The sequence below is a fragment of the Varanus komodoensis genome, unplaced genomic scaffold (genome assembly GCF_004798865.1).
Source record: "Varanus komodoensis strain SLA01 unplaced genomic scaffold, ASM479886v1 scaffold7_1, whole genome shotgun sequence".
Classification (NCBI taxonomy): domain Eukaryota; kingdom Metazoa; phylum Chordata; class Lepidosauria; order Squamata; family Varanidae; genus Varanus; species Varanus komodoensis.
This window is the reverse complement of record NW_025336479.1, coordinates 11,530,226-11,556,443: the sequence shown is the minus strand read 5'-3', so window position 1 is coordinate 11,556,443 and position 26,218 is coordinate 11,530,226. Positions and strand designations below refer to the sequence as shown.

Below are 26,218 nucleotides of genomic sequence, written 5' to 3'. Positions count from 1 at the left end.
AATAGGAGAACTCTTATCTGCTTTGAGCAGCTTAATTTCTAAAAGGCATAGTAGGCCAATGAAGCATACTGTACTCTCTCCAACCTGTCTCCCCGACTCCAGCCTGGACTGCTGCCAGATGGGAGAAAGTGACTCATACGCTGGGAACCAGGGGAATTTGTTGCCTTTTGTCCACAGCAGCCTTCAGAAAGATTTGCTCTGCGTAGGGGAAGAGAGCTAGTCACAAAGCTGATTCATCTCTCAGCACAAACCCAGGGCAAGGCATTGGGAACTACACTGGCATATTGGGGCGTATGTCTGCAGCGCAGTGACCTTAGTAGGGAGTTAGCATATCCCTGTATTGCCACTTGAACCCACCACTCGATTGCCTTGGGCTGTACTAGGATACATCTAGTGGAGCCAGAATGGTATCTACTGCTGCTTGTAGTGGGATTTAGTGCAATTAGATTAAGAACAAGTTTACTAAGAGAAAGCATGCCCAAGGGCGGGCTGGCAATACTTCATCGCAATGCAAGCCTTCCTACCCTAGATGAGTCCTATGAATGCAGAGGGCTGGAAGCACTCATCCCCTATCTGTAATCAAATAGTAGTATGGTATGCAGAGTTCTTCCATTCTACAGTTGCAAAGGAAAAAAGAGGAAATTGCCTGGGTTGAGTAACTAGACAAAATATGTTTTTGGTCAATTGTCCATGATATGACAGCACTGCCAGCTTATTACACTCCTGAGAGGCTTTACAGTAATTAATAATGCTTTACTATGTAAACAGGTACCAGATTCCTCAACGCAATCCCAATAGGTCTTTTGGGGATCCAATAAATGTGCCAATTTCCCCCCACTCATTTTATTGTGAATTTTAATGGATCAAGTGCAATACAAATCAAACAATAAAATTAAGTGTTTTATAACACAAAATTTTAATATATCCATTGCAATAGATACATATACAGTATTATATATATAATGTACTATACTACTATAGCATGCATGCATGCTACTGTTTGGGATATAATTAGGCATACACTTTAACCAAGTCAGTTCCATATCCATGTATTTGCCCATTTGTAAACTGCATCTAATTGCAAATTCTCAACCCATAATATTATTGAAAGTGGTCATTTGTTCTTCCAATTATGTAATATGAGTCTTTCAACTGTCAAAAGTACACAAAGATTCCATTTACACTGACCTTGCATTAAGTTCCATGAAGCAGGAAGTTAATTCAGAAGACCATGTATATCCACAAACATTAAGCAACAAAATGTGTTCATATTATTACCTCTCCCCAAAAAGAAGTGGCCATTACTTATATGGCTGAGGGAAGTGTTACTTGTGCAGTACCTCCAACAGCTGGCATATTTAAACTCTTATTTAAAAGACATTGTGAAGTTCAGTATGCCTGAAATGTAATGATTTTGCTGAAAAAGACATAACCTAAGCACCTTAAAACTTCTGTAACAAATGCCAATGCATCAGTCCACTGATAGCACAAGATGGGAAATTCAATTTGTTATTTCATTCTTATTTAAGAGAGTCTATCATATTTATTCACTGATAATAAATCTTTATAAACCTGTATCACGGGTCAATATAACTGCTCAGCCTTAATCATTCTAATAATAGAAGGGTCTTTGAAGTTGTAAAAAATCAGGGTCAAACCTAGATGCAAGCAAATGTTTCAGTTGCATGTATTGCCATTCAACAATAACTGACAAATCATACTTGATATGTAAAGCAGAGAATGGCAGAAAAAAATTAACTAATCTAGAGAGAAAATCCCAAACAAGCATTTTCTTGATAATGCTTAAATCTGGATTTCCCATTAAGCTAATTTTGCAAAATAAGCCTAATAATATACAGGACATTCAAGAAAGCTAAATCTGTCTTCTTTCACTGGAATTTGCATCCTTTTCAAAGATATTTGTGGAATGGTAGAACCCAACAATTTTTTTAAACAAAATGTATAAAGTATAAGTAAAGCAATAATATGTAGAATGTAACTAATTCATACTACATTCATCTTGAGTATATTTATCCAACTCATAACTCAGCTTTAAAGATGCCCATCTACTGATGCCCTGTAAGATCTCATTTGTTGGCTTATTCAAGATAAGCTTAAATATTCAAGATATATCTGTGGGGATATAGTACATGAGATACAGTCTCTCTAATTAACATCTTTGAACAGTTTATTGAAGAGTCAGACAAATGACCAAAAGTACTAATCAGCTGCAAACACATCAGATCAGATGACTGGAGTTTTGAAAGAAACAATAAAAAGTAATCAGGATAAGTATAAAATAAGAATTAAGCACAAATTCATGAATATCAAATAGCCCTTGCTAGGGGTCCCAAACATAGATCAAATAACTATAGAGAAAGTGGACATCCCCTTCTGGTACCTCAGCCAAGTAAAAAAATTCAAACAAAGGGTCATTAGTCCCAATTATAGGTCTTGGAATTGAATATAGAATTTTGACTCACTTCAGAAATTCTATAGTAAAGTCTGCATTTTTTAGTGTAACAAAAATAATGTTCTATTACATATTGTCAAAAGTCTTCTCTCCATCCAGAAAAACAACAGCAACTGTATTGGTTCATCCCTTTATTCATCTCAGCCTATCTGAGATTATCTGTCCCCTCTCTATTTTTGATAAACTTCACTTGGTTCAATCACATTAATGTTGTACTGTTATTACAACATAAATGTACCAATGTGAGCTTCTGCAGCAAAAGCAAGAGGCATAGACAATAACTAGCAGCTGTTAAGAGTTGGTGAATGAGGGACAGGCCCCATTCTCCTGATTGGTGCCTTTTAACTTGCTTACAAATTACCTAAAGTTAGGGATAAGCATTAGGGTGGTCAAGTTTGTTGAAAATACCATGGATTTAGCATGGCTAAAATAGAAAGGGACAGTGAAGAGCTTCCTGTTTTCCCGTGTACCAATAAAGAAATCTTGAGGCTGCTGTGGAAAGCTCAATGAATCCATTAGCCCAATGTACGGACATTGTGAAAAAGTAAATTTCATGTTGTAGATCATTAGGAAAGGAACTGAAAATACAGCTGGCGCTATCATAATGGTGAGAGGCTAAGACAAACAAAATGGTTCTTTACATTGTACATAGTTAAATGGTGGAATCCATTACTGTAAATGTACCTTAGACATCTTTAAAAGGGCAGTAAAAAAATCCGTGAAGGATATCAATGATTATTAGCCTTGATGGCTATATATTACCTCCATGATTTTCTGTAACAATTGCTGGAGAATGGAAGTGGTACAGTGCTCTTACATTTGTGTCTTCCATGTAGACCTCTCAAGGGGATCCAGCTGGCCACTGTAAGAACAAAAGAGTGGACTAGACCTTCAGTCTGATCCACTACTGTTTTTATATTTGTATGTTCTTCTCTTCAGAGTGGCAAAAGTGTTGTGGTCTATACTTTTGAAATCCTGGAGACAGCATAGAATCCAGATGCCAGATAGACCAAAGGAAGGAAAACCTGCAAAGTTCCTGGTTTTGGTCTTTTCCACAGCCTCCCCACTCTCTACTCACTGATATATTTGGTGTACGCAGATAAAGGCATCAAAGAATACACCTTGGCTACACTGCCTCCACATCAGAGAGCAAAGGGAAGGGAAGGCATGGTTTAGGCAGCCCAGCAACACATGTACAGATCCATCTCCCAAAGGCTGGAGCAAGTGCTTATCTGTCATGAACACAAAGGCAGCTTGGAATGACTAGAGGAGATGCAATGTAATTAGAATGAATATTCAATATTCAGCTTCAATATTACACAAATGTTGTGCTAGGGAAAACTAGATTCTACATTCTATAGTTGTTATGCAAATTAAGAAATTAAATTCTGTGATGAGCAAAATGGTGTAGATTGCTTATTTGGCCATAATCTGTTTGCAGTAGGATGCTAGGCTGTGATGAGGCTCTATGGACAGAATGCTTCCAGAGCATTTGCGACACAGCCTGTGATACTAACAAGGTACTGAGCAAATCCTCTGCTCAAAGACAAACTAAGGCAAGGCTAATAGCAGCCCATCTAGAGCAGCCCATGCACTGTGCAAGTTCATTGGGACACAGAAGCAATTTGGCCTAACCAAAACCTGCTTTTGGCAATCCATGATCTCTGTAGTCTTGGAAAATCCCTCTGATCAAGAAATTGGAAGCAAGACTTTCATCTTCTTTTTCCCCTGAAACTCATTTCTTACCCACTATGAAAGAAATTGGGTAATTTCAATTACTGGTGGGATAGAGGTTCTTACCACCCAAGGACACTAGCACTGGCCTGATTGCTAAAGACATTACTTAAAGGTTCAGATAAGTGAGTTTTTGGAATGCAAAGCTCATGATGGGCTCTACAAGGGAGCTCATGCAAACCTGCAAAAGGACCCTAGAGAGGAATGAACAACAGTTATTGATGTGATATTTTATTCTGCAATTACCATGACTGCAGCAAGTGTGGGTCAATGACAAGGGTTAAAGTCGCAGATGTTGCTGCTCTTGGGAGGAGGAGATTTGAATCTTCCATATCCAACAAAATATGCACAAAATAGTAATCTCATAATCTCAACTGCAGTGAGAGTAAAAAGCTTGAAAGAGAACCTGTTCTTCTGTAAGGGGAAAGGCTATTTTATTCAAACAAGACATCTTCTCCTTCTCGAACCCTGTGTGGAGAACAAACCACACAACTCCGAGAGATTCCTGTTCCAGTTCCATGGGTTCTGAAGCTGCCAAAGGCCCCTTAAGCAAATGGTTATCTCCTTCTACAAGAAAACTCTTCATATCTTCTATGTCTTCACCATAATTCAGAATATTGGGAAAATTTAACCCTCTCAGCCACCACCTGCAATGACGTAGAGATCCTGCAAAAAGTAAAGGAGTGCATTTGCAACAGTATGAAAAATGCTATCCCATGTAGCAACAAAAGATGAGATGATGCTCTACAGTCTGAACTGGAATGGGCAGCATGTGTACAATCAGAACAAGGAAGGAGGACCTACCCGGTGCCCAGGAATCCAATCGGTAAGTCACCTTACCGATATTTTTGAGAGAAAGTGATTAAACTTTAGTTATTAGTAGTAAGTTAAGCCACTTTTAAAAATTGTGTGTGGGAAGGACATTTTTGGCTTTATTTAGCCCAATTATAAGCCTTCGGCCTATCAAACCAAGTTGGCGTTCATCTTGCAAAGGATGTGGTTCCTCCTTAAGCTGAAGATACCTGGCTAAAACCCAGTTTGCCAGATGCTGCAGGATAACTGCTCTCTCATCAAGGAAGAGTAACAATGCCTACCAGCAATTAAATAGAATCTTCTCTCTCTTGAACTCTAGAATCAGGCCTAATACAAGCACTGACCTACATATAAAATAAGCTCTTCTTCTCAAAAGTAGGTCTTGTGAACATGCTAAACTCTGAAATCCCAAAGAAACATTCTGTTCTCACTTTTTTATGACTGCAGTTACAACATGGCTTAATTTAGGTATATCTGATCCCTTTCCTGCAAGGAACCCAAGAAAATGGTTGATGCCCATTCTCCAGAATTAATTTTCCAGTAACAAGAAAACTCAGCCAGTAGACCAGAACTTGAACCCAAGTCAGTTTAGCCACAACATAGGGGATTATATTCATATTCACTGATACACAGCTAGGTATCAGTAGAGAAAGACAAGGGGTTCAACATGTAAAGCTCTAGTTTTACCTTTCATACTAAATACTAAATATATCATGGGCAGCAGTAACTAGGTAGCTATCTTTCAGTCTGCAAACAAAGAAATGATTTATCATATGGTGCTATGTCAGGATTCTGATGTTGCTGAACTTAATAGGTAAGTAAGCTAAGGGCTAACATTCAATGGATAGTGGTGCAAAAAAGTTTGCAAAATTCTCCCAGATATCTCTAATAGATAAACAAGATACTCTAATCAGGTTACTAAAAGCTCTCTGTGGCAGAATATTTTCTATCACCATCACTATCAGCTTTCCTGCCTCTGTGGTCTCTGAACCACACAAACCCACATACTTTCCAACCTGCAGCTCCAGTGACTTGCCTGAGTGTCAGCAGCCACCAAATCCAATCAAGGTTATCTCAGCGTTTCCAAAGTGAATGGACAACAATTATTAGGTGCACAGAGATTTTGCCACAGAAGAATATTCCAGTCCCTGCCCTGGTGCTAAGAGCCACAAGCTTGGGGGAAGAAAGACTTGATCACGGGAGGATAGCTGTGAGAAAAGAAAGTGCTGCACTGCCATGAAAGGACAGAAAGCATAGCTCACTGCAGTAGCAGCAGAACCAAGAACTGCTATGGCATGGCAGTAGTGGAGTTACTTCCAAATCAAAGCACAAGGCTCTGAGACGTTACAATACCTCACCAAACCCTGTATGAGCCTTTGAAGAACAAATTAAAGCAAACTGAAAGAGATTCAGGCAATCTGTTTGAGGCCCCAGAAGAGCAGGTTAAAATGTGCCTGCTAACTTAGAGAAATAACCCCAGCTCAATCACCCTGGTTAAATCACAGTCATCTTACAGTCACATATTCAAATCAAGCAACATCAGCCAGGAGAAATCTGTCTAATTTAAATGGAGTCTTTGTTCAATCCTGTCTTGCCTAATGCAAATCACTGTTCTGTTAAGACAAATGCCCATTTCCCATCTCAAAGTGGAAGGTTTTAGTCCTTCCAAGAACTTCTGCAAGACTATTTTGCGCAGAATATGTCCCTCAAGTACCTGTCCACCTGATTCCAGCACGCTCTGGTTGCCCTGGCCAGCCAATTATTATTTATGATCATCACACTGCCTTTTCCTCCTGTACCCTTCCCACAGTCCCCTTGGCATGTCTGGCTTCATTCGGAGTTCCCTGAAGCACAGCAAGAAGTCGGAAAAGAGGGAAAGAATAATTGCTGCAGTAAGGGTAGTTGAATCGGCAGAAGATGGAAGATTCCTATCCCCTAATTAGCATAATAGTTTAAACAGTGCTTTTGATCTGGGAATCTTGGTTGTTAGGTTGCTACTTTCTGTTGAGAAAGCTGTATCTATGTACATCCTGTCAGTTTCCTAATGAATTGCTCTTGGTTCAAGTTTTATCTAGCAATTAGTGACTTTTAGCCCATCTACTGATTGACCACATTATGAAAATAAGGAGTATATCAAAGTTGGTTGTATTTCATAAATTGTCCATTGGCCCCTGTTTGTTAAACATTATAAGAAGCCTGGCAATGGTGAATCCCTTGAGATGGAAAACCCACACTGCTTCCATATTCCTGCTATTCATTTTACAGCCAAATCCAAGTCAAAGGACTGGGAAACAGTTTCTTCACTTTGTTTAAAACTCAGTTTATGAAAGGGAACAGGCAAGCAGAAACAACTTGTTTCCCATACTGTTCCATGGCTCACATACGCCAGGCTCTCACATGAAGAGAGGATTAGATAAAGATAACACTCCATCTGAGTCTACGGCTCAGCAGGCAGCAATTTGGAACACCTAGGAATTGCCAGCAATAACAACATCTAGAGCAAAGCTATCAGAAGGGCTAAGCATTCAGGGAAAGTCACCTGCCCTCACAACAGCAGCCACTCTGAAAACTTTCAGCTTGGTTTTGCGACGGGGCCAGCAGAAGGGCTTTCCAGGAGCAGAACAAGGCAGCCCTAGCAACAGGAAGCACTTTGTATTCCATACACACACACAAGCCCCCAATGCTTCTCCCTTGGCCTCATTGCAGGAAGCATTACAAAGCCCTGAGCTTGCAACACACTCAGTTCCCTGCATACACACACACAGTTCCATATCCACTATGAATATACAACCCTAAACATGCACACACATGCAGTCTCCTGCCCTCTTTAAATAGCTACACAATTAAGCACCCAACACCAGGTCCTTTTTTGCCCTCCCCTCCCCCACAGCCCTGGTATAGCATTACAGGGCACCCGGTTTCCAGTTTCAGTTTTAATTAGTGCAAACAAGTCAGGTGCAGGGGCTGAATTATAGTGCAGACAGCTTTAAACTGCCCCAGACTCATGAATGTCAAGCAAACACAGCAGGCAAATTCCTATAGTCATGCATTCACTGTTTCTTCCAGGCCACAATCACTCTCTCAGAAAGTGCCCCTCCCAAAATCCCCCCACCCCACCCCACCCCACACACACTCAAACTTCTTCAAGTTCAAAAAGCAGCTGGGAGATCTATTGCAAGAGCTTTAAAGAAGGAAATTACAAAGCAGGTACTGCTAGTTCTAGCACACTATCTTCCATCACCTTTTAAATGCCATACAGCTTTTTAAAGCTGAGGGGGTCAGAAGAGAGATGGGGGACAGAGGTGCACCTCCTGAAAGACTAATTGGGCAGGGACAAACATAAACATGTGTACACACATTTATCTGTGACCACAGCCACTGTAATCAGATGATGCTCATATTTACATTTACACACACAGGATCTGTGAGTTTTCTAACTGTAAGAAGAAATGAATTTGTGAAGTTTGTTTCATAAGTAGGTCCAGAGATCATGGCATAAGGACAGGAAATAAACCACACTTAACTGACAAGTCCCATGCTAAGAAAGAAGTAATGACAATTCCTTACACTGGCATGGACCTCTGTATAGAAAAGAAAAGATGCAATAGAGGAATTGGTTCTCAGTGACTGTAACATTATTCACACCATATATGTTTGCCTACACTGATATAAACAGCTTATCCTTTAGCCTGTTTTCAAAATTTCTACTGGTCCAACATTGAGAAAGAAGGTTCAAGTGAAGCACTGATGAAATTGTATAGGACTGGAGCAAAGACGCCTCAGTGACCTGAGGACTGACCAATACATAAAAATTCAAAAGGGTTATTTGCCCCACAACTCACACCAGGACCAACCTTCTGGGCATTTCTTCTTCCTTCATGCATGCTGAATTCTGCATTACTAGTTCAATCTCATTATTTGCAAGCCATGCAAATTACAAGAGCCATCTGCACATAAGCAGTGCTAGCCTGATGTGCAAAGAGATGGAAATGCAAGTCCAATTCTTCACTGCACCAAGGGAGGGTCACTAAAAGATAGTTCCACAAGATAAGGGCTAGAAACAGCTAAACAGGAACCAAAAGCTGGTTCTTTAAGAAATGAAATATTCCAGATAGAAAGCAGGGCCTACTGTTGAGCAGGGGAGGTGACTAATAGGGCTGCTTCCTGGCTGACTTAAGTTGTCTTGAGACAGGTCACCTGGCCTGCTTCATGATTAAAAACAACCATACACTGCTCAGTGCTGGCAAATGTTTAGATATTGTACAGAACAATACATGTGTGTTTATTTGGAACCAAGCACCACTGTGTTCAATGCAGCTGAACTTTAATTTAGTGTGTTTCAGATTGTAGCCTTAGAGCATAATCCTATACATGTCTACAAAGACGTAATAAGGTAAGTGATGCTTATTCAAGCTGGGCAAAGGACTTCAGCCTAAGTGATACAAATTGAACATATAAAAAATATCAGAGACAGTTTAGGGAAAGGCCATCAAAAAAACTATCTGCATTCGCACTAAACTAATCAAAGCTAAATGTCTGTAAAGACAAATTTACTGGAGTAAATTGTTAATACTTGCTTGTCCTAGTGACCACTATTTATTTATTTATGAAGTGGGAGTCACTTGAAACTAAAAAGCAGGAGCATTAGGTATTATCTGACCTTTTCTGAAAATAAATTATTTCATTAAGCAGCACAGAAATATCCAGGATCCTAGCAGCCATCCAGCTCATCACATAATGCATGTCCATAGACCAGACTGACAATGCTTTCCTGAAGCAGGGATGTGGGCAACCTAGTTTGTATATTGCACTCCTACCAAAATGAAATCTAGTTATAAGTTGGCTTACTTGCACATCAGTAAGTGCAAGTAAGCCAACTTACTCATCATGGGATATATATGGGCTTCAAAACTGGAGTAATGGAGCACATGCATACTACACCCATCTTTCTAATTCAGCCCCCCTTTTTACTTAGTAAAAGAACAAAACAGACAAAAGGGAAAAGGCTGAACCCCATGGGAGACACCTGTTTTTAGAAGTACCCAGAGGCCATCCAAGGTGTAATTAGTAACCCTAGAAAAACAGAGGAAGAAAATTGTATCAGCATGAACAAGGTTAAATTTGGGGACCTCCAAGAAATGCAATGAGATCTATGCACCTACTAAAATAGTGACAATAGCATTCAATCACATAAGCAGGTCTGTCACTGTAACCCAGATCGATTAAGAAATCACCATGTTATACATGAAAACCAGTTTCAAATCAAATGTAATAATTATTGACCTTGTTTGCATGTAACGATGATCCAGAGTCTGTGTTGAGCCTGGGTTGTAACTGAATCATGCATTGTTGTTAGATCCAAACCCTGAACCACGGTTTAACTATGGGTTGTTAATTATGAACCAGTTCATAACCCACCACCATGGCTTCTCTTCCTGAGTTCTTTGTGCTTGACAGCCCATAGTTAAACCATAGTACAGGGTGCACAAGCAACAATAATCTACAATTCAATGGCAACCCAGACTCACTGCAGACTTTGGGTTATCATTATATGCAAATCAGGTCACTGGACTCTATTTGGCTCTCAAAATACACAGACTATTCTACCTTGTAACAAAGACTTCTTATTCCTTAACAAAATTGCAATTCCCAGGGTTCTTTGGAGGAAAATTACAACAATGAAATTATTTCCAATCTGGTTTAAATACTGTAGAAATATGTGAACTGATTTGTACAAGGTCTTTGTGGAAACTTACATCAGACAAGAAAGGGAGTAAATATATTCTGGATTTTCTCCAGTGTTTGTAACACCCAGTCATCCCCCTCCAGATTGCTTTCTCACTCTCATAGAGACAAACCTTTTCCTCCTCTATGGAGGGGCTGTTCCAAGGATTTTCATATGCACCTTTGTATAAGCCACAATTCATTATAGTTTGGGAAAACAAAGAACAAGCACGTTGCAGTCCCAAAGAGAAACATTTGATCCTCTCTGTTAATTCACTCTGAATTAGTCAAATAAAATTTTCTCCCCCTCAGTGAATTAATAAGATAGATTCAGCTTCTATTCAAGCCAGCAATTACACAGCAGCTCTGCTGAGACTCCCAAGTGACTGTTCCAGACAAAAATTAGCCTCCATCTATGTAGTCACTATGCAACTGTGACATTAATAAGCACCTTATAGCCACCACATCCAACTACACAACCAACAATGGAAGGAAAGCAGTAATTTAAGGTTCCTTCCAAATCAAGAAAAGGTTTGGCTCCAATTAATCCAGGCCAAACACAATCTTACATTTAGTTCACATGGAGAACAGTGCATAAGAAACCACAGGAGACGATGCTCTATGGGATGTAATGGGTTAGAACAGCATACGTCACATAAAGAAATTGTACACCCTACTACTACTACTCAATAACCTTGGGAAGAACACAATAAGATTCTTCTGAAGACAACTAGAAACATAACTTGTTGTACAACAACTGTACAAGAGACGATAAGCAGCTATACATCATATTCTCTTCTCTTCTTAAAACATGAAGCATAGGGGCATGCTTGAATACTATGTAGCTACAGCAACTTGGACCTGCTGGATTGGCTATACCTTTCTGTTTCCACCCACTGCAGGGAGGACTCAAGAAGATGAGACCATAAATGCAATTTGGCTCAAAAAGGAAGAAAATATACACTCACACAGCTTCAAGTTTATTGATACAACAGACCAACCATACCGTACAACAAAGAGAAGTCATGGTGACCTGGTTTGTCTATTACCAGCAAATGAAAGCCCATACACTTAGTTATGGAACTCTAAATTCACTGATATTACAGCATGCAACAATGTATGGCTTTCAAAAAACAAGGGTTAATTGGTCACTCAAATTGTGACTGAAGGATGAGAAAAGCAGTGCAAAGCTTGTTAACAACCTTAAAACTATGCCTATAGTCACTGGATTACTGTGAATTTGGTTGTGAGAATTCTACCCTTATAAATGCATGCACCCACACACATCCAGGACTGAAAATGTGGTTAATTATGATAAATTGGCCAGATGACACCAGCTGCAAGCTCCTAGTGACAACAAACCTAAGCAAGACACTCTCTTTTTACTCTCCCTTTCACTGTGGTACCTCAGTTGTCAGTTTTTCTTACGTGTTGCCTGTTCAGATTGGCATTCTTTGGAGAAAGAATACAGGGTTGCACAAGAGCCCACAGTTACTGTGCAAAATCCACACAATGAACATTTATCTTGTACCACTCAAAGGTGCAACTAGGGTAGGAAACCAGGGCCAAAGTCCAGGGCTCTGCAGATCAGCCCACTGCTCAATAACCACCCAGGTACTGTCCAAATCGGAGCAGCAGAAACAAACTCCAATTTTATTGTATATTTATTTCTTATCTGTATCCATTTGTATGATTCTTTTACTCTGTAAATCACCTTAAAAGGGTTTTAATTTTAAATGAATAAGCATTTGTTTCTATAGTCTGATGGTGCTGTTATAATGTAATTTTAAAATGCCAGTCTGAGCATATGCGGAGTATTTTTTCTTAACCAAGGACAGGAAACATTTTTGTTGTTGTTTTTCTTATATATCAAGAATGTAAAAGCAATGACAGAGCATGGAATGGACGCTGTGGGCTGGAGAAGAGAAATGCTAGTTGTGTGCTTCATAACTGAAGATGTCTTCACACATGGTTGCCTAAAGCCCCTTCCCCTAACCCCTTAAGCATTAATTCCAAGGACTAAAATTACCTAGCTGTAGCACTGGTTGCACTCCACAAAAACAGCACTTCAGATTGAGTCCTGCCAAATAGACAGAGGAATTTTCTCAAATAAGTTGACTGGCACACTGCTCCAAAAAGCCTCCACCAAGTATAAACACATGCTTGCTTTGAGGGGATATGCATTAAAACTGGAGTATTACAGAGATGATTGGCTGTACTAATGAGTGACTTCAATTACCCTGATATAGTCTAGAGAAATGCATATTCCAGCTATGAAAGGCAGCGAATTTCTAGATATCCAAAATGTGTACACTTTGGGAGGTAGGGGGAAATCCTAACTTCACATATATCCTGATCGGCTCCAAGCTAGCAGAAACTGGTCGGGAAAAAGATATTGGGATCGTGATGGATCAGTGTGGCTTTTCTTCTGTTCTCATGGCCCTGTGCAAGTCATACAAATTCATAAATCACATCAGACAATTTGTACTGGGTGGTTGCTAAAAGTATAAATTGCTCCTGTTCAAAACTTGCCTGTTATCAATTCACTACTAGATCTTTTGCCGAAACAAAGGTATGGTTCGGACTGAGCATTAAATCACAGTTCAGTGCTAGGAGAACCTAGGGTTTGCACCCTCTCACTTCCTCCTCCCATAGAGCTGTAAGGACTTCAGAAGCTTTCACTTTTTTTCTTTTTTGAGTGATTGTGTCAAATTGAAAAGTCTGAGGGAGGGGTGTTATATTTGTAGAAGCAATCACTTGGGTCATGCCACCCACAGTGCCCAATTCTGAGGAACAAGCACTGCAGACACAGGCCTATGGGTCAGATCTCTGAAGAGCCACACCAACCACTTCCTCTGGTTGATGCCGCCCTCCAAATGGCCTGCCCGCCCTCTGGCCTGTGTGATGTGATGACAGACAGGAAGAGTGGGTTGTGGATGCAATACAGTGGTGGGCAGGGGCTGGTGGTACAGTGTGCGTGGGGGAGCAGAAGGGGGGAATGGTGGGGCAGAGGAAAGGGGTGATGTAGTAGGAAGAGAGCATGGGGTCCATGAGTACTCCCACCATGAGCAGCAGGAGAGATTGTGCCGAGGCTGTTCTTGAGAATCAGATGAAAAATGAAGGGACAGGTCACCCTCTGGCTCCTAAGCCCTCTGCACTTGCTGCACACTGCTTACACCTTATTGCAATCCAAACAGTCAAGCTATCTTTAAAAAGGCAAGCTTCTGGGAAGCAAGGAGGTATAGACCAATCTTTTGTGATATTTGTCTGCATTTCAATTTTCTCTGTAAAATTTTGTGAAACTTTAAGAATAATCAATACTGTTTGAACCCACACCCTATCAATTAATTTAGACTTTATCCTATACATGCACGGGCTCTAATAGGTAAAATATCAGTTCACACCTAATGTCTTAAAATGTGTATTTAGCCATTTTTCTAGCTTGAACTCACATGACAGCTTCAATCACCAAAACTTCCTCAAACGAACAAAATGAAAGGAATATACATGCAGTCTCAAAATTCTGAAATAGCTTTTCAAGGCTCCCTGCTACTTTCTGCTTTTGTGTGCTTACCTCTTCTTTTTTTGGATAATAAATGTCAGTTTTGATGAGATCAGGCACAATTTTATCAATGTTGCTGTCTGATTTGTAATTCTACCCTCTTTTATTCATCAGCAAGTACTACTGCAGTAGTGTTGAATCTGCAAAGTGGGGAGAAGCATCCCTCAGAGGTAGAACACATGCTTTCAATACAAAATGTCCCCAATTTAATCCCCAGCATCCCCAGGCAGGGCTGGAAAAACTCATCTGAATCCCTGGAAATCTGCTGTGAATCAGCATGGTTAGATGGACCAAAAGACTGACTCAGAATAAGGCAGCTTCTTGTTCAAGAGCCAAATTCTATTTTGGAGCAATTGTCAGGGGGGAAAGGGAGCAGGGCCAAAATACTCTCCCAGTATATGTTAGCTTAAAGCTTTTACTGCCAGAAACTAGTCATTATGAGAGGTATTTCAACCTTTTAGAATGTGAAAAGGCTGCACAAAAGTCAGAAATCCACTCTAACTCTTGGTAGGCAGGAGCAAGAGGTATCCGCCATACTACTGGTGGGGACAGGGTAAAGGGAATCAATCTGGGGACCCCCAGGCTTGAAGTTTTGCACTGTTGTCCTATTGTATGCTTTGAGGCTTATTCCTAAGCACAGAAATGCATGCTTACTCCCAAGTATTCATAATGAGGGAAGCTTATTGCTGAGTACTGCATGCCATATCATCAAACTTCCTTCAAGCATTTGAAATGTTGAGTTCTGTGAATTAAACAATTCTAAACTCTTGCCAAAAATGCCTTTAAACCTCGAATACATGTTTCTCTCTAAACCTGGGATTTGTTACTGAATGGTGAACTATAAAGACCAAAGAGCCAAGGTCTGAATTTGCAAAAGATCTGATATTTGAACTAGAAATTAATCAAGGCTTTACCCACAATGATTCCTCACAATTTGTATACGTATGTTCACAAAGTTACAGAAGGCAAGTATTACTTTTTCCAGCTGAAAGACTTCATTTTTAGTCCAGATTTTTGCAAGTAAAATGTCTAAAGTGATAACATTTATCATCTACGTGAGAAAAAGCTGCAGTGAAAGACATTTTTGTAATTTCATGTTTAGAAAGTACTTCCATCAGACTATGAAGAAAAAAATCTGGGGTATCTTTCACTCTCTGTCACATAAAGGTTGAGAGCTAAACTCGATGTATGTACATTTCCACTGATTTTTGTTTGGGTAAAAAGCAGTTCTACTGCAAGTAGGAATGGAGAGGAAGGTGCTTAGCTTTCCTAACCTTCTCAATTGCCATGTGATCAAAAAAGAGGTTTATGCAGCTCCCTTCCCTTTCTGTTTCATTCATTGAATCTAACTGCATCCCACTTTTCATAAAGTGGGATATACCTTCCCGAAGAAGCTTATAAACAGTAACACAAAGCATATATGAACAAGAATAGCAGAACTGTGGAAATTAAACTAAATTTGACATACACACCTAAAGATGTGAAATTTCTGCAAAGTCTGAAGTCATGGCAATTTTTTGGTGTTGTTTTTTAAGGGGAAATTGGAAAAATAAGTAAGGAGGAGGTTAGTGCTCTTTACAGATCTAAAAGTAACGCTGTTGTTTTAGAATAGCCATCCCCTACGGCTCAGTACCATCCAGTTGTTTTGGACTTCAGCTTTCATTAACCTCAGACAGCATGGCCAATGTCATAAGCAAAGCTGAATTTCAAACAGAATACCTTTTAGGTTACTATTCTATGTCTGACCAGAAGGAACTTCAACAAGTAGTCCCTGAAACATCTGAATCATCAAAGAAGCCAAAAGAAGCAGGAAGAACTGGAGCCAGAGGAAGACTGGTATATGGTATTTTTCCTGTTTCTAAGAGAGTTTGGGGAAATTGCTAAAGCTGTTCAGATTTGTGGGGTGGAACTGAGAAATCTGATCTGAAGGAAAGGTTGAACAAAATCCAAGTTGTAAAGAATACACCTTTTCTTCCATGTTATGATATAGTGACACTCCTCACATGTTGGGGGAAGATGACTTGGACCATCCATAAATGTTTATTAGTAAATGATATATTACATCAATAACTTGAATAAGTAATACGAATGGAAAAAGCTAATTAAACTAGAAATCTTACAGAGAAGATTAAAAAGAACACTACTTTCTCTCATGGTTTCATTGTTTTCAGGCATTTTATATCTCCAGTCTTTCTATAAAACTTTTCCTATTACATAGTTTCTAGAAATCATTTGTGGGAGTATAGGGTGGACAACAATATATAAACATCTTGTCTTACACCCTAAAAGAAAATATTTCACAATCCAAAGCCTCTCAAAAACAAAATCTGTCATTTGTGGGGTGGAAATGTTGCAGGGTATTTTTCGGTTTTTTCCCAGTCTTTTACATCCCTATACACATATTAACTACCTGTTCAGGAAAGGCCACTTTGAACAAATACATTTTAAGTGTTCCTTAAAACTGTACCCTCCTTTCTATATTTTTACTCTTTCTTTACAGAAGTTCGCAGTTGCCTTTATTTTAAAAAGCTAGAATATTACATGAATCTGATTTGCCCTCAACTCAGTAAATTCTTACATGCTCCCTTCCTTAGATGCAATTTTTAAGAGACTGAAATTCAACTTCCAACTCAAAGCAAAACCATTTCTTGCTCCTTGCCTATTTGCCATTTGCAAATACTCACTTTGCTGTGTGATCTGCTCAAGTGGGCTACCTGAGAAGAATACTGTTTGTTCTTCATTTCAAGCATCCAAGTTGCCCGAAATACAAAATGCAGTGTCAGAATAAAAGCTTAATCTGATCTTTTGGTCCCTTTTAGCTCAATAGACTTTGTTGACAGTGCAAGATAAGGGGCTGACAGTAATGGATTTTATTATCAGTACTGTATCTTTAATAATTGAGATGTTGTTAGCTGCACAGGCAAAGAAGAATGATTTTAGTGCATTGATTTTTAAGCTGGCAATGATAATTTAAACAAGCAAGCAGCAAGTCCTACATCAGCGATGGTCATTCTCCTGCTATTTGCTTGAAAGAGAAGGGTTGCCAGATGGCCTGCATTTCCAAAACAATTTAGTGGCCAAGAATCTTAGCCACAGCACAGTCTTCATCCAGCAATTCTACAAAATCCTTACGATTCCAGTCAACAGGTAGTCTCATATGTAAAACCCCTTGGAGCTGTGAGGCAGGCCTGATTCCACAGATACAGCAGAAGATAGTAAAGCCTAAAGGATACTTGGCTGAAAAATAAATTTCTCCTTAGGAAGTGCTCTTTCCCAAAAGAGATCTGCCATGCACACCCGATTAAAAGTCTCACTTCAGCATTCATTTATAACTGCAAAACTCTGAAGGGGGCACTCATGGGCCCACAGAAGGGAATAATAAATCCAGAGAGATGCTTCTGGCAGCACTGAAAGACCAACCACCATGAAACAGGAGGAAGAGAGTTGTACACACAGCACATTGTGAGGTCTACAGGCCACATTTATTTACCATTCACTATGCAAGAGAAAGGAAGTATAAGTCACCCACCCAGGCAAAGAGAGGTGAGTATCTCTAGGTTACGTGTCTTAGACAAAAGAGGACCTTCAGAGGCCCATAACTAGGATCCATTCTGTTTCGTCATTTTGGGTCTCATAAAGGAAAGTTTGGTAGGGTTTTCATGTTTGCTTGCACTGGCAAAAGCAGGCTCAGAACACAAGTTCCTAAGATGAGCTCAGCCAAAGGCCTATCTATTCCAGCATTCTGTTCACACAGTGGCCAATCAGCTGCCTGTGGGAAATCCACAAATACAACATGAGTACAGCAACACCCTCTCTCACATGTTTCCCAGCAGCTGGAATTGAGAGGCATACTGCCACCAATCCTGGACCTTATTGATGTTTACTAGTCATGGTAGTAATCTGTAACTTTATCCCTCATGAATCTGTCTAATCACCTTTTAAAGACATCCAAATTTGTGACCATCTCTACATCTTTCGGTAGCATCTTTCAACTGTGCTGTGAAAGAAGCTTACTTTTATCTGTGCTGCATCTCCTACCGTCCAGTTTCACTGCATAGTTCCCAGATTCTGGGGGTGAGAGAAGAAAAACTTCTCCCTATCCACCTTCTTTACATCATGCATAATTTCATACATGTCTCTCATGTCCACCCTTACTAGTTTCCTAAGCTAAAAAGTCTCAAATATAGTAACCTACCAGTTACTCCAGCTGCTTGCTCATCTTAGTTGCCCTTTCCCCCCACCCTTCTGAAGTGACCAGAACAGACAGTATTCCAAAAAGTGGTAAAACCAGGTTTATCTAACAGCATTGTATATTAACAGTTTTATTTCCAATTCATATTCCTAATGATCCTTCAGCAGCGTGGAATTTGCGTTTTTCATAGTGGCCATTCAGTGGGTCCATGTTTTCCTTAACTGCCCACCACTAGTTCAAGATCCCTTTCCTGGTACATCATCACCAGCTCAGTCCCCATCAGCATATACACTGAGTTTGGAATTTCTACCCCACACTGACTTACGTTGAACCACATTTGCCACTCCATTGCTCATGCCCCCAGTTTGGAGCTCCTGCCTTTTTCTTTTTCCAATCACCATAAATAATTTGGTACTTTCAGCAGGTTTGACTACTTCACTGTTCACCCATCCCAAAAGGAAAAGGATAATTTAAAATGAACAAAAGCAGCTTTCCCCCCATGGTGGGGCCAGGGTCCATCAGGAGAAATAAGGTGCAGCTAACATCCCATCCATGGGATGGGTTACCTGCAAGGCATCCAGAGAGATTTAATTAAGGGTTACAGGACGTAAAGAACACTACACTAAAAGTCTGCATCAGTTTCCCAACCAGACATCTATGAAGGTTAATACTCATTGTTATTATGCTTATGTTTTGTAGTACTTCATGTTCGAAACTACTACTGTGCATACTGTCGGTATCCAATTCACCCTCTCAGTAAACCACTAAGCACTTGGGGTTCTATCCAGTGGTGAGCTAACATCATCTTATTAATTCAAGATGCCTACTCTAAGTAGACACCTGGATCTAGCCGTTTGCAATTTTACAGAACTGAGGTAGGGTGACTTGCCCAGGCTACCAGAGGGCTTCAGTTGCTGAACAAGAACCAGATCTCAGAAAAGCCCACTAACCCTTCCACCCGCGAAGCATGACACGTCCCAGGCGTGGAGTCAAGGCCCGGTCGGGCCAAAAGACCCCAGGATTCGCGAGACCAATACCGGGGTCCGGCTGCCTGTGCAGAGATAGCCCGCACGAAGGATGTAGTGTTCTGCTGCTGCTGCTGCTGCTGCTGCTGCTGCTGCTGCTGCTGCTGGGGCTGCCGCTGCCGCTGCCGCCGCCGCCATCTGGCCGGGTGGAGGGGGGAGGACGGGCGGAAAGGGAAGAGATCGAGAGCGCGAGCGCGAGGGGAGAACAGAGAGGGTCCGAACTGGCGGTGAGGAAAGCCTACCGCGCAGCCCCTCATCTGTTGCGAGCGCAAAGGGCGCGGAGATGGGCGGCTCTGCACCCCTCAGGCTGCGCGCCGGATCTCTAGCCTTGAGGGGGAGACACGAGTGAGAAGTCGGGGGTTTTACCTGAAGCGATTCGTTGGCCATCTCTCCCTCTTCTCTCGCTTCCCGCCAAGTGCCGGCTGGCTTCCTCCTCTCCACGCCGCTACTCTCCGCGACTGTCTTCAGAGCTGCAGCCGAGCCGCCATCCTCGCGCGCCGGTTCGTGGGGCGTGTAAGGGGAGCCGCAAGGGGGCGGGCGGCCCACCCGCCCAGGAGCAGCGGCCAAGCGAGCGGCCGAAGTGGGGTGGCGGGCGGGAGGACGGGGAGGAGGAGTTGGGAGGATTCTCGGCTCCGGGCAGCTTGCTCCACTTCGCCCCTGCGGCGGCGGCGACTGTAGCAGCAGCTCCTCCTCGCGCGCCACTTCGGCCCGCCGAACGTTCCAATGCCCGGGCTTCTCGCGCCACTGAAGTGTCTCTCTCTCTCTCTCTCTCTCTCTCTCTCTCTCTCTCCACCCTCCGCCTCTTTTTTTTTTTAATAGTTCTTCTTGTTGTTTCGTGCCGCTCTTACTGCTGTTGCGGCGTCGGCCCCGCAGGCTTGCTCCCTCCCCAGTGCCCAACTTGCCGGGCGGGTCACGTGAACGGAGGGGGAGAATGGGGAGAGAGAGACTGTCAAGTCGGGGAAGGGGTGGGGGGGAGAGAGAGGAGGAGAGGAGGAGGAGACATCGCTGTAGCCGCAGCAAGCTCCAGGGGAGGGGAGGATGCTGCTGACCGAGGCCGGAGATGTGCGGGGGTTGTTTGCAGCTGCTGCTGCGACAAGCCTCTCGAGGTCCCCCTTCCCCCTTTTCCGGAGTAGATTAAAGGAGATTAGCAGCGGGGGTGCTGTGGGAGGAAGCCACTACCTCCTCTTGCCTCCCAGAAGCCGAAACAACGGCAGGTCTCTTGACAATCAAAGGAAAGGATACGAGGAGGCTCACTTGGACACAGCCATTTGGGAGGCAGGCCTGGCTTTCGTTCAAAGCTCCCCCCCCCCACATATATTTTATATATATATGTAAATATAAATAAATTGAAGCTGCCTTTCCTCTCGTACAGGGAGGGCTTCTCCCACCAGCTGTAACTGGAGAGGGCCGGCCCTACCATTAAGCTGAGAGAAGGAGCTGCGTGTGCCTGGCAGCACCTTGTTGTTTAATATATAGTTGTATTTTTACTGCCAGGGACAGGAGCAAAAATAAGTAGGGGGATTTACTGCTCAGCCTCAAGCAGCAAAAACATCCTTAGACCACCCCGTAAGTATTAGTAGTGATGCTGCAGCCCCCTCCCCTCCCTCTTCATGCTGGACTTTCAATGTTTGTGGTCTCTTTACCAAACTGTTGCTGGTTTCACCTTACACTGCACATTGAGTCAATGACTGCAAGAGGGTCACAAGTGTGCAATGACAGCCACTGGGCCAGGGATGGGGGATGGCTGTTTAAACTGTGCTTCAGTTATATAGAATGGGGGAAGGGGGGATTAATGAACTCCTCAAACTCCATTTTCACCAAGCCATGCCTCCCCATAGTCTGCTTAAAACAATAATTAAGGGGGATTTATCACAAGAGCTATGGGGGCTGCCTCCCTGACCCACTTGAGATTCTGTGTTAACTACACAGCCACACACACTCATTTCAGCAATGACCATGATGACAGGAACATCCAGTGCCTGGTCCCACCTGCCAGGCTGTCATTCACCAGCTAAGCTCTGTCCATTTCTGGTAAGCTCCCCTGTTGTTCCAAACAGCTCTTTTGCACTCTAAAACAACAAAAGCTAGCAGTACCTGTTCTTTATCTGGACATCAGCCTGAATAACCCCAGGTGCTCCAAACTGTTCCTCTTATGGTAGGATCCTATGCATGTTTACTGAGAAGTAGGTCCCAGAATGTGCAACAGGTTTACTGTCATGAAAACATTCCTAGGTATGCTGTCTTCAGCTGTTATAGGTCCCAACTTGGTTTCTTTTGAAGCAGTAGGCACACTCTGAGCTGCAAGCCTTCCGTAAGTTAGCTCTGTCCTTGATAACAAACGCTGAACTAATTGGTTGAATTTCACCCAACAACATCCTTGTTATAATAATGAGGAATATGCTTAGTTAGGGATAAGCTGCCAGAAAGGTAATTATAAGATGTGCTTATAAAATGTAACATATAATTTCTAACTCAAATAGAGGCTTGAGTGATTTCACATGTTACGATTAATATCTTAACAAAATTAGTATCTAGTAAAGGTTAACATCTTTAAAGTTATTATGCCAGGCTCAAGCTTGGGAGGATTCCGATATTATAGCACTCACAACTTGTAGCATCAGTGTTCCTCTCCTTCTGAACTTTAAGCCTAAGGGCCCATACAATGTTTTTAGTGCTTTTCCAGAATTATGATCCTTGTTCTCTTAGCTAACATATGCAGCAACCTTTACTTTCCTCAACCTGACGCCCTACAGATGTGTTGGACAGCAATCCCTAGTATTCCTGTTGATCAGAATTTCAGCCCAACACATTTGAAGGACATCAGCTTGCTGGAGACTGACTGTTTTCTCCTGAAAGTAATGGGAAAACTGAAAAATGCAAATCCTTCCACATCCTGACATGGACACCTACAGGTTCATTTCTCCTCAATGAGCCTCAGTAAGACAGACCAAGCTTAAAGAACAGATGTTTTTGCCATATGCTGAGTGGATGGACTTAATTCATCATCAGCATAGGAGACTGATCTCCTCGGTACCTTGACAACAAACTCTATTATACTGTTCAAGTGCTTGGGACAAGGCTAAATTTAGCTGCTACACCTCCCTTACAACTGTATCAGTCTATTTTTCCCCCAGGAAGACCCCAGTGTGTTGCAACTCTAAATAAGTTCTTTATTGAAAAATGACTTCTGTTGCTGCCATAAGAGCCACTTAAAACCTGCTTGTCCTTTGGAAGGTTCTATTAAGCATTGCTTGTATGATGGGATATTAAGGGATGGGTTGCTGGTCATAAACACTGAGCCCCTGGTTTGTGGGGCTCAATGAAGTGCAATTATAGAAAAGAAGGTTCTGAGAGACTACAAGAGAGAGCTTAAGCAAAGAATGTTATGCTTCATCAGATGCTTATAGGGAATGGATGTTTATATGTGGTGGTGAGGAAAATTACTTTATTCTGTGTTATTCCAGCAAGTTTAACATAGGCAGATGAGAATGGCACTTCTGCAGTTGTAAGGCCTTAGTGTTGTGTGGGTAACGGCTCCAGATTTTTGCAAGACAGCTGAATGGACATGATAGCATGGTATTCTCTTGTCTACCTCTTGATTTGCAAGTGTTATGCAGGATGCAGCAAGTGGCAGTGACATCTGGTATGAGTCTGGCCTTAGAATCCTTAAGTACCTGGAGTACCATGTTCTAAAAACATTTACAGTTGTAGAACCCTTCTCCCTTCCTGGGCAAAGCTAAAATATTGACATGCAAAAATCCAGTGTCGCTGCAAATGAGAGAAGCCTAGCCCATGGAACCTTTCGTGTTCTTTCTCTTATCCCCTACCTGTATGATGTCAGACTGGTAGAAGTCATTGAGAACATGCATTGTGTCTCTGAAGATTTTGCATGCAGTAAATTTCCCAAATCTGAAGACAGTGCTGTAGGGCAGGAATGCAGTACTGAAAACGATTTTGTATAGAGTTAACCCCAATGGCTTTTTGTTTTTACTCATATGGATTGCTTTATTACCTTGTCTGGACTGCAAAATATGGTAACTAATGGTTAATGGACTCCCTGTGCACCATCTCATTCTCAGTGTTCAGGCTTTTGTACCTCAGCCATGGCTCATGGAGCCTACCCGGCTCCAAAGATGCCCCACAAGAAAAACTTTAACAGCCTCAACTCTGCTAGACTCCCACCACTTAAAATTATAATGGCACTCTCTTTCCTATTTCAGAATGAGTTGAAAGATCTTGTAGTAGATGTCCTTCTTGCTTACCCATAGCAGTGCAGGATCTCTGGAAGCTCCCTTGGAATTAAAAGCAGGGGGGAGTGGGGAGGGAAGAATTCATAGATTCATAGAACAGGAAGGTTGGAAGGGGCCAAGAAGGCCACTGGGTCCAACCCTCTGCTGGTGCAGGATGCCAAGTCACGCCATCCCACTCAGATGAGTGTCCAATTTGCCTTGAATGTCTCGAGTCTGGGAAAGCCCGTGACCTCTTGTGGCAACTGGTTCCACTGTTGTATTGCTCTGACAGGTAGGAAGTTTTTCCTGGTATGGCACCCAATTCCAAATCCCTAAAAGATCTCTCTCATGGTTTCAGCAACAACTCATTAAAAACACCCCAGAGTTGCATCTTCAGCTGGCAGGGAGCAAAGGTGGAATGATGAGTGCAAAGTGGCTTTTCTGTCAGGCAATGTATGTTGGGGTGGGAGGAGGATATGGCAGGTGAAGAGGAAACCAGAACTCGAATTTACCATTTTTTGACATAGTCAGAGTGCAGAAGGTATGGGGTGAGGGGCAAAGTGATAGCTGCTTCTATGGCTGTTGGAGCTGGAGGGAGGATAAGGCATAAGTGAATTGTCTGTACACACATTGTGGTTTATTCAGAGAACTAACCCACATTGGCTTTTCTAAGAGTGGCTTAGCATGACATTCAAAGCAACTCCCTCCAATCACACTGTTGTAAAATAAGTGGTTTGGAGAACCACGGAATATGTTTTGTTTATACATATACCTGTGATTTTTTAATGTAATGAAGAATGGATGATAATTCTCCCCTGGAAATGAATGCAGAACTGAATTATTTAATTTAAAACAAAAAAAATATTTGCACAGGTACAATAGCAATTCTAGATACATGCTCTTCTAGGTATGTCCTCTGCATACTGAATTGGTCTTCATATAGCTATCACCTGAAGCCAATCCCACATGCTATTTATTTACTAATTTTTAATATCCCACCTTCTTTTTTCCATTTGTTGAAGATGGATCAAGAATAAAGCAGTAAAGCACAATCATGCAGTATCAACCGATCAGATCACGTTCTTGAACAGAACAATGTTACTAAAGTTATTTTCGAACGTCTTCACTGCCCTTCTGAACACAGGCGGCAAAGGTTCCAGAGTCACTTCTCTTAGGAAACACCCTCTATCTTGTTTATATCTGCTCTGCTTCAGATAGCAGCAGAATTCAGAGACAGGCCTCAGTGGTAAAATTATTGGGAAAGAAAGGAAGGACAGGTGGATGTAAGCGATGAAGTGAAGTTTTGTATTTGTAGAAATACGTGTTCTCAGGCAGGCTCCTACAGGAAGAGGCAGCTCTCTGGTTCCAGTCTGTTAAGGACTTTAAAAAGATAATGAAATGAGCCCAGAAACAAACTGTTAAGTTGGAAAAAGATGGTCTTAATACGCTTAATATAAAAAATGATTTTATAATATGAAATTCCACCTGAAGTTTGGGCAAGTCCCTTGGAGGTCTGAGGCTATCTTGTCTGACTCTTGTTCAGCCTCTCATGAATGCAGTGAGAGAAGGCTTGGCTGGATTGCGGGCAGCAGTTGCGAACCTTGTGAACAGTGTTGTGCCATCTCTTTAGACAGAAGCAGTGATTAGACCTCTGCTGTAAAGTAGTACCATATTTTTCGCTCTATAAGACACAGCTGACCATAAGACGCACCTAGTTTTTAGAGGAGGATCCATGGAAAGCTTCCTGATAATCCCAGACACATTCCCCATCACTTCCCCATGGGCTTCATTAAAAGACGGGTTGCCATTTGAAAACACACACCGACCTGTGATTAACAGCTCTCACCTGCACTGGAGGAGGGGGGCGCAGCAGGGCGCGCCGAGCGCATGCTGGCCAGGTGTGGTGCAGCCGGGCCAGCAGCATGCCGGCGGTGGTCTTCCGGGCAGCATGGCGGCGGCGGCGGCGGCAGGTCTTCCCGGGAAGTGGGGGTGAGCAGTGTGGCTGGCGGGTTAAAGCCCACGGCTCCTCCACCTCCACGGCAGGTCTTCCCGGGCGGTGGGGGTGAGCAGTCTGTCTCTCCGTGCAGCCGACGGGTTAAAGCCTGCGGCTCCTCCTCCGCACTGCTCCCCCTGAGCGGCACAGCTCTCACCTGCGCTGGGGGGGGGGGGCGGAGCAGCGCGCACCGGGCGCGTGCCGGCCAGGTGGTGCCATGTGGTGCAGGCGGGCCGGCAGCGTCCCGAGTGTTGGGCACACACACATTTGTTCTATAAGACGCACAGACATTTCCCCTTACTTTTGAGGGGGGGAAAAGTGCGCCTTATAGAGCGAAAGATACAGTAATTAGATTGCACTGTGATGGATACATGCCAAGCTGCCTCTAATTTGCCATTTTTGAGCAAGGTGTGAGACTGTGCAGACCTGGTTGCTGTCACTCAAGCCCTGCTCATATGGGGCATTTATTTATT

General features: G+C 42.3%; 1 protein-coding gene across 1 annotated transcript in view; it reads right to left on the bottom strand.

Moving 5' to 3' along the window:
- Window positions 1–20,153, bottom strand: part of PKN1 (protein kinase N1) — a 78,981-nt gene extending 58,828 nt beyond the window's left edge. The window contains exon 1 of the mRNA XM_044453632.1: window positions 19,890–20,153. Coding sequence (XP_044309567.1) covers window positions 19,890–19,910 — 21 coding nt within the window. The 5' untranslated portion in view covers window positions 19,911–20,153. The remainder of the gene's footprint in view (window positions 1–19,889) is intronic.
- Between the last annotated feature and the right edge of the window lie 6,065 nt (window positions 20,154–26,218).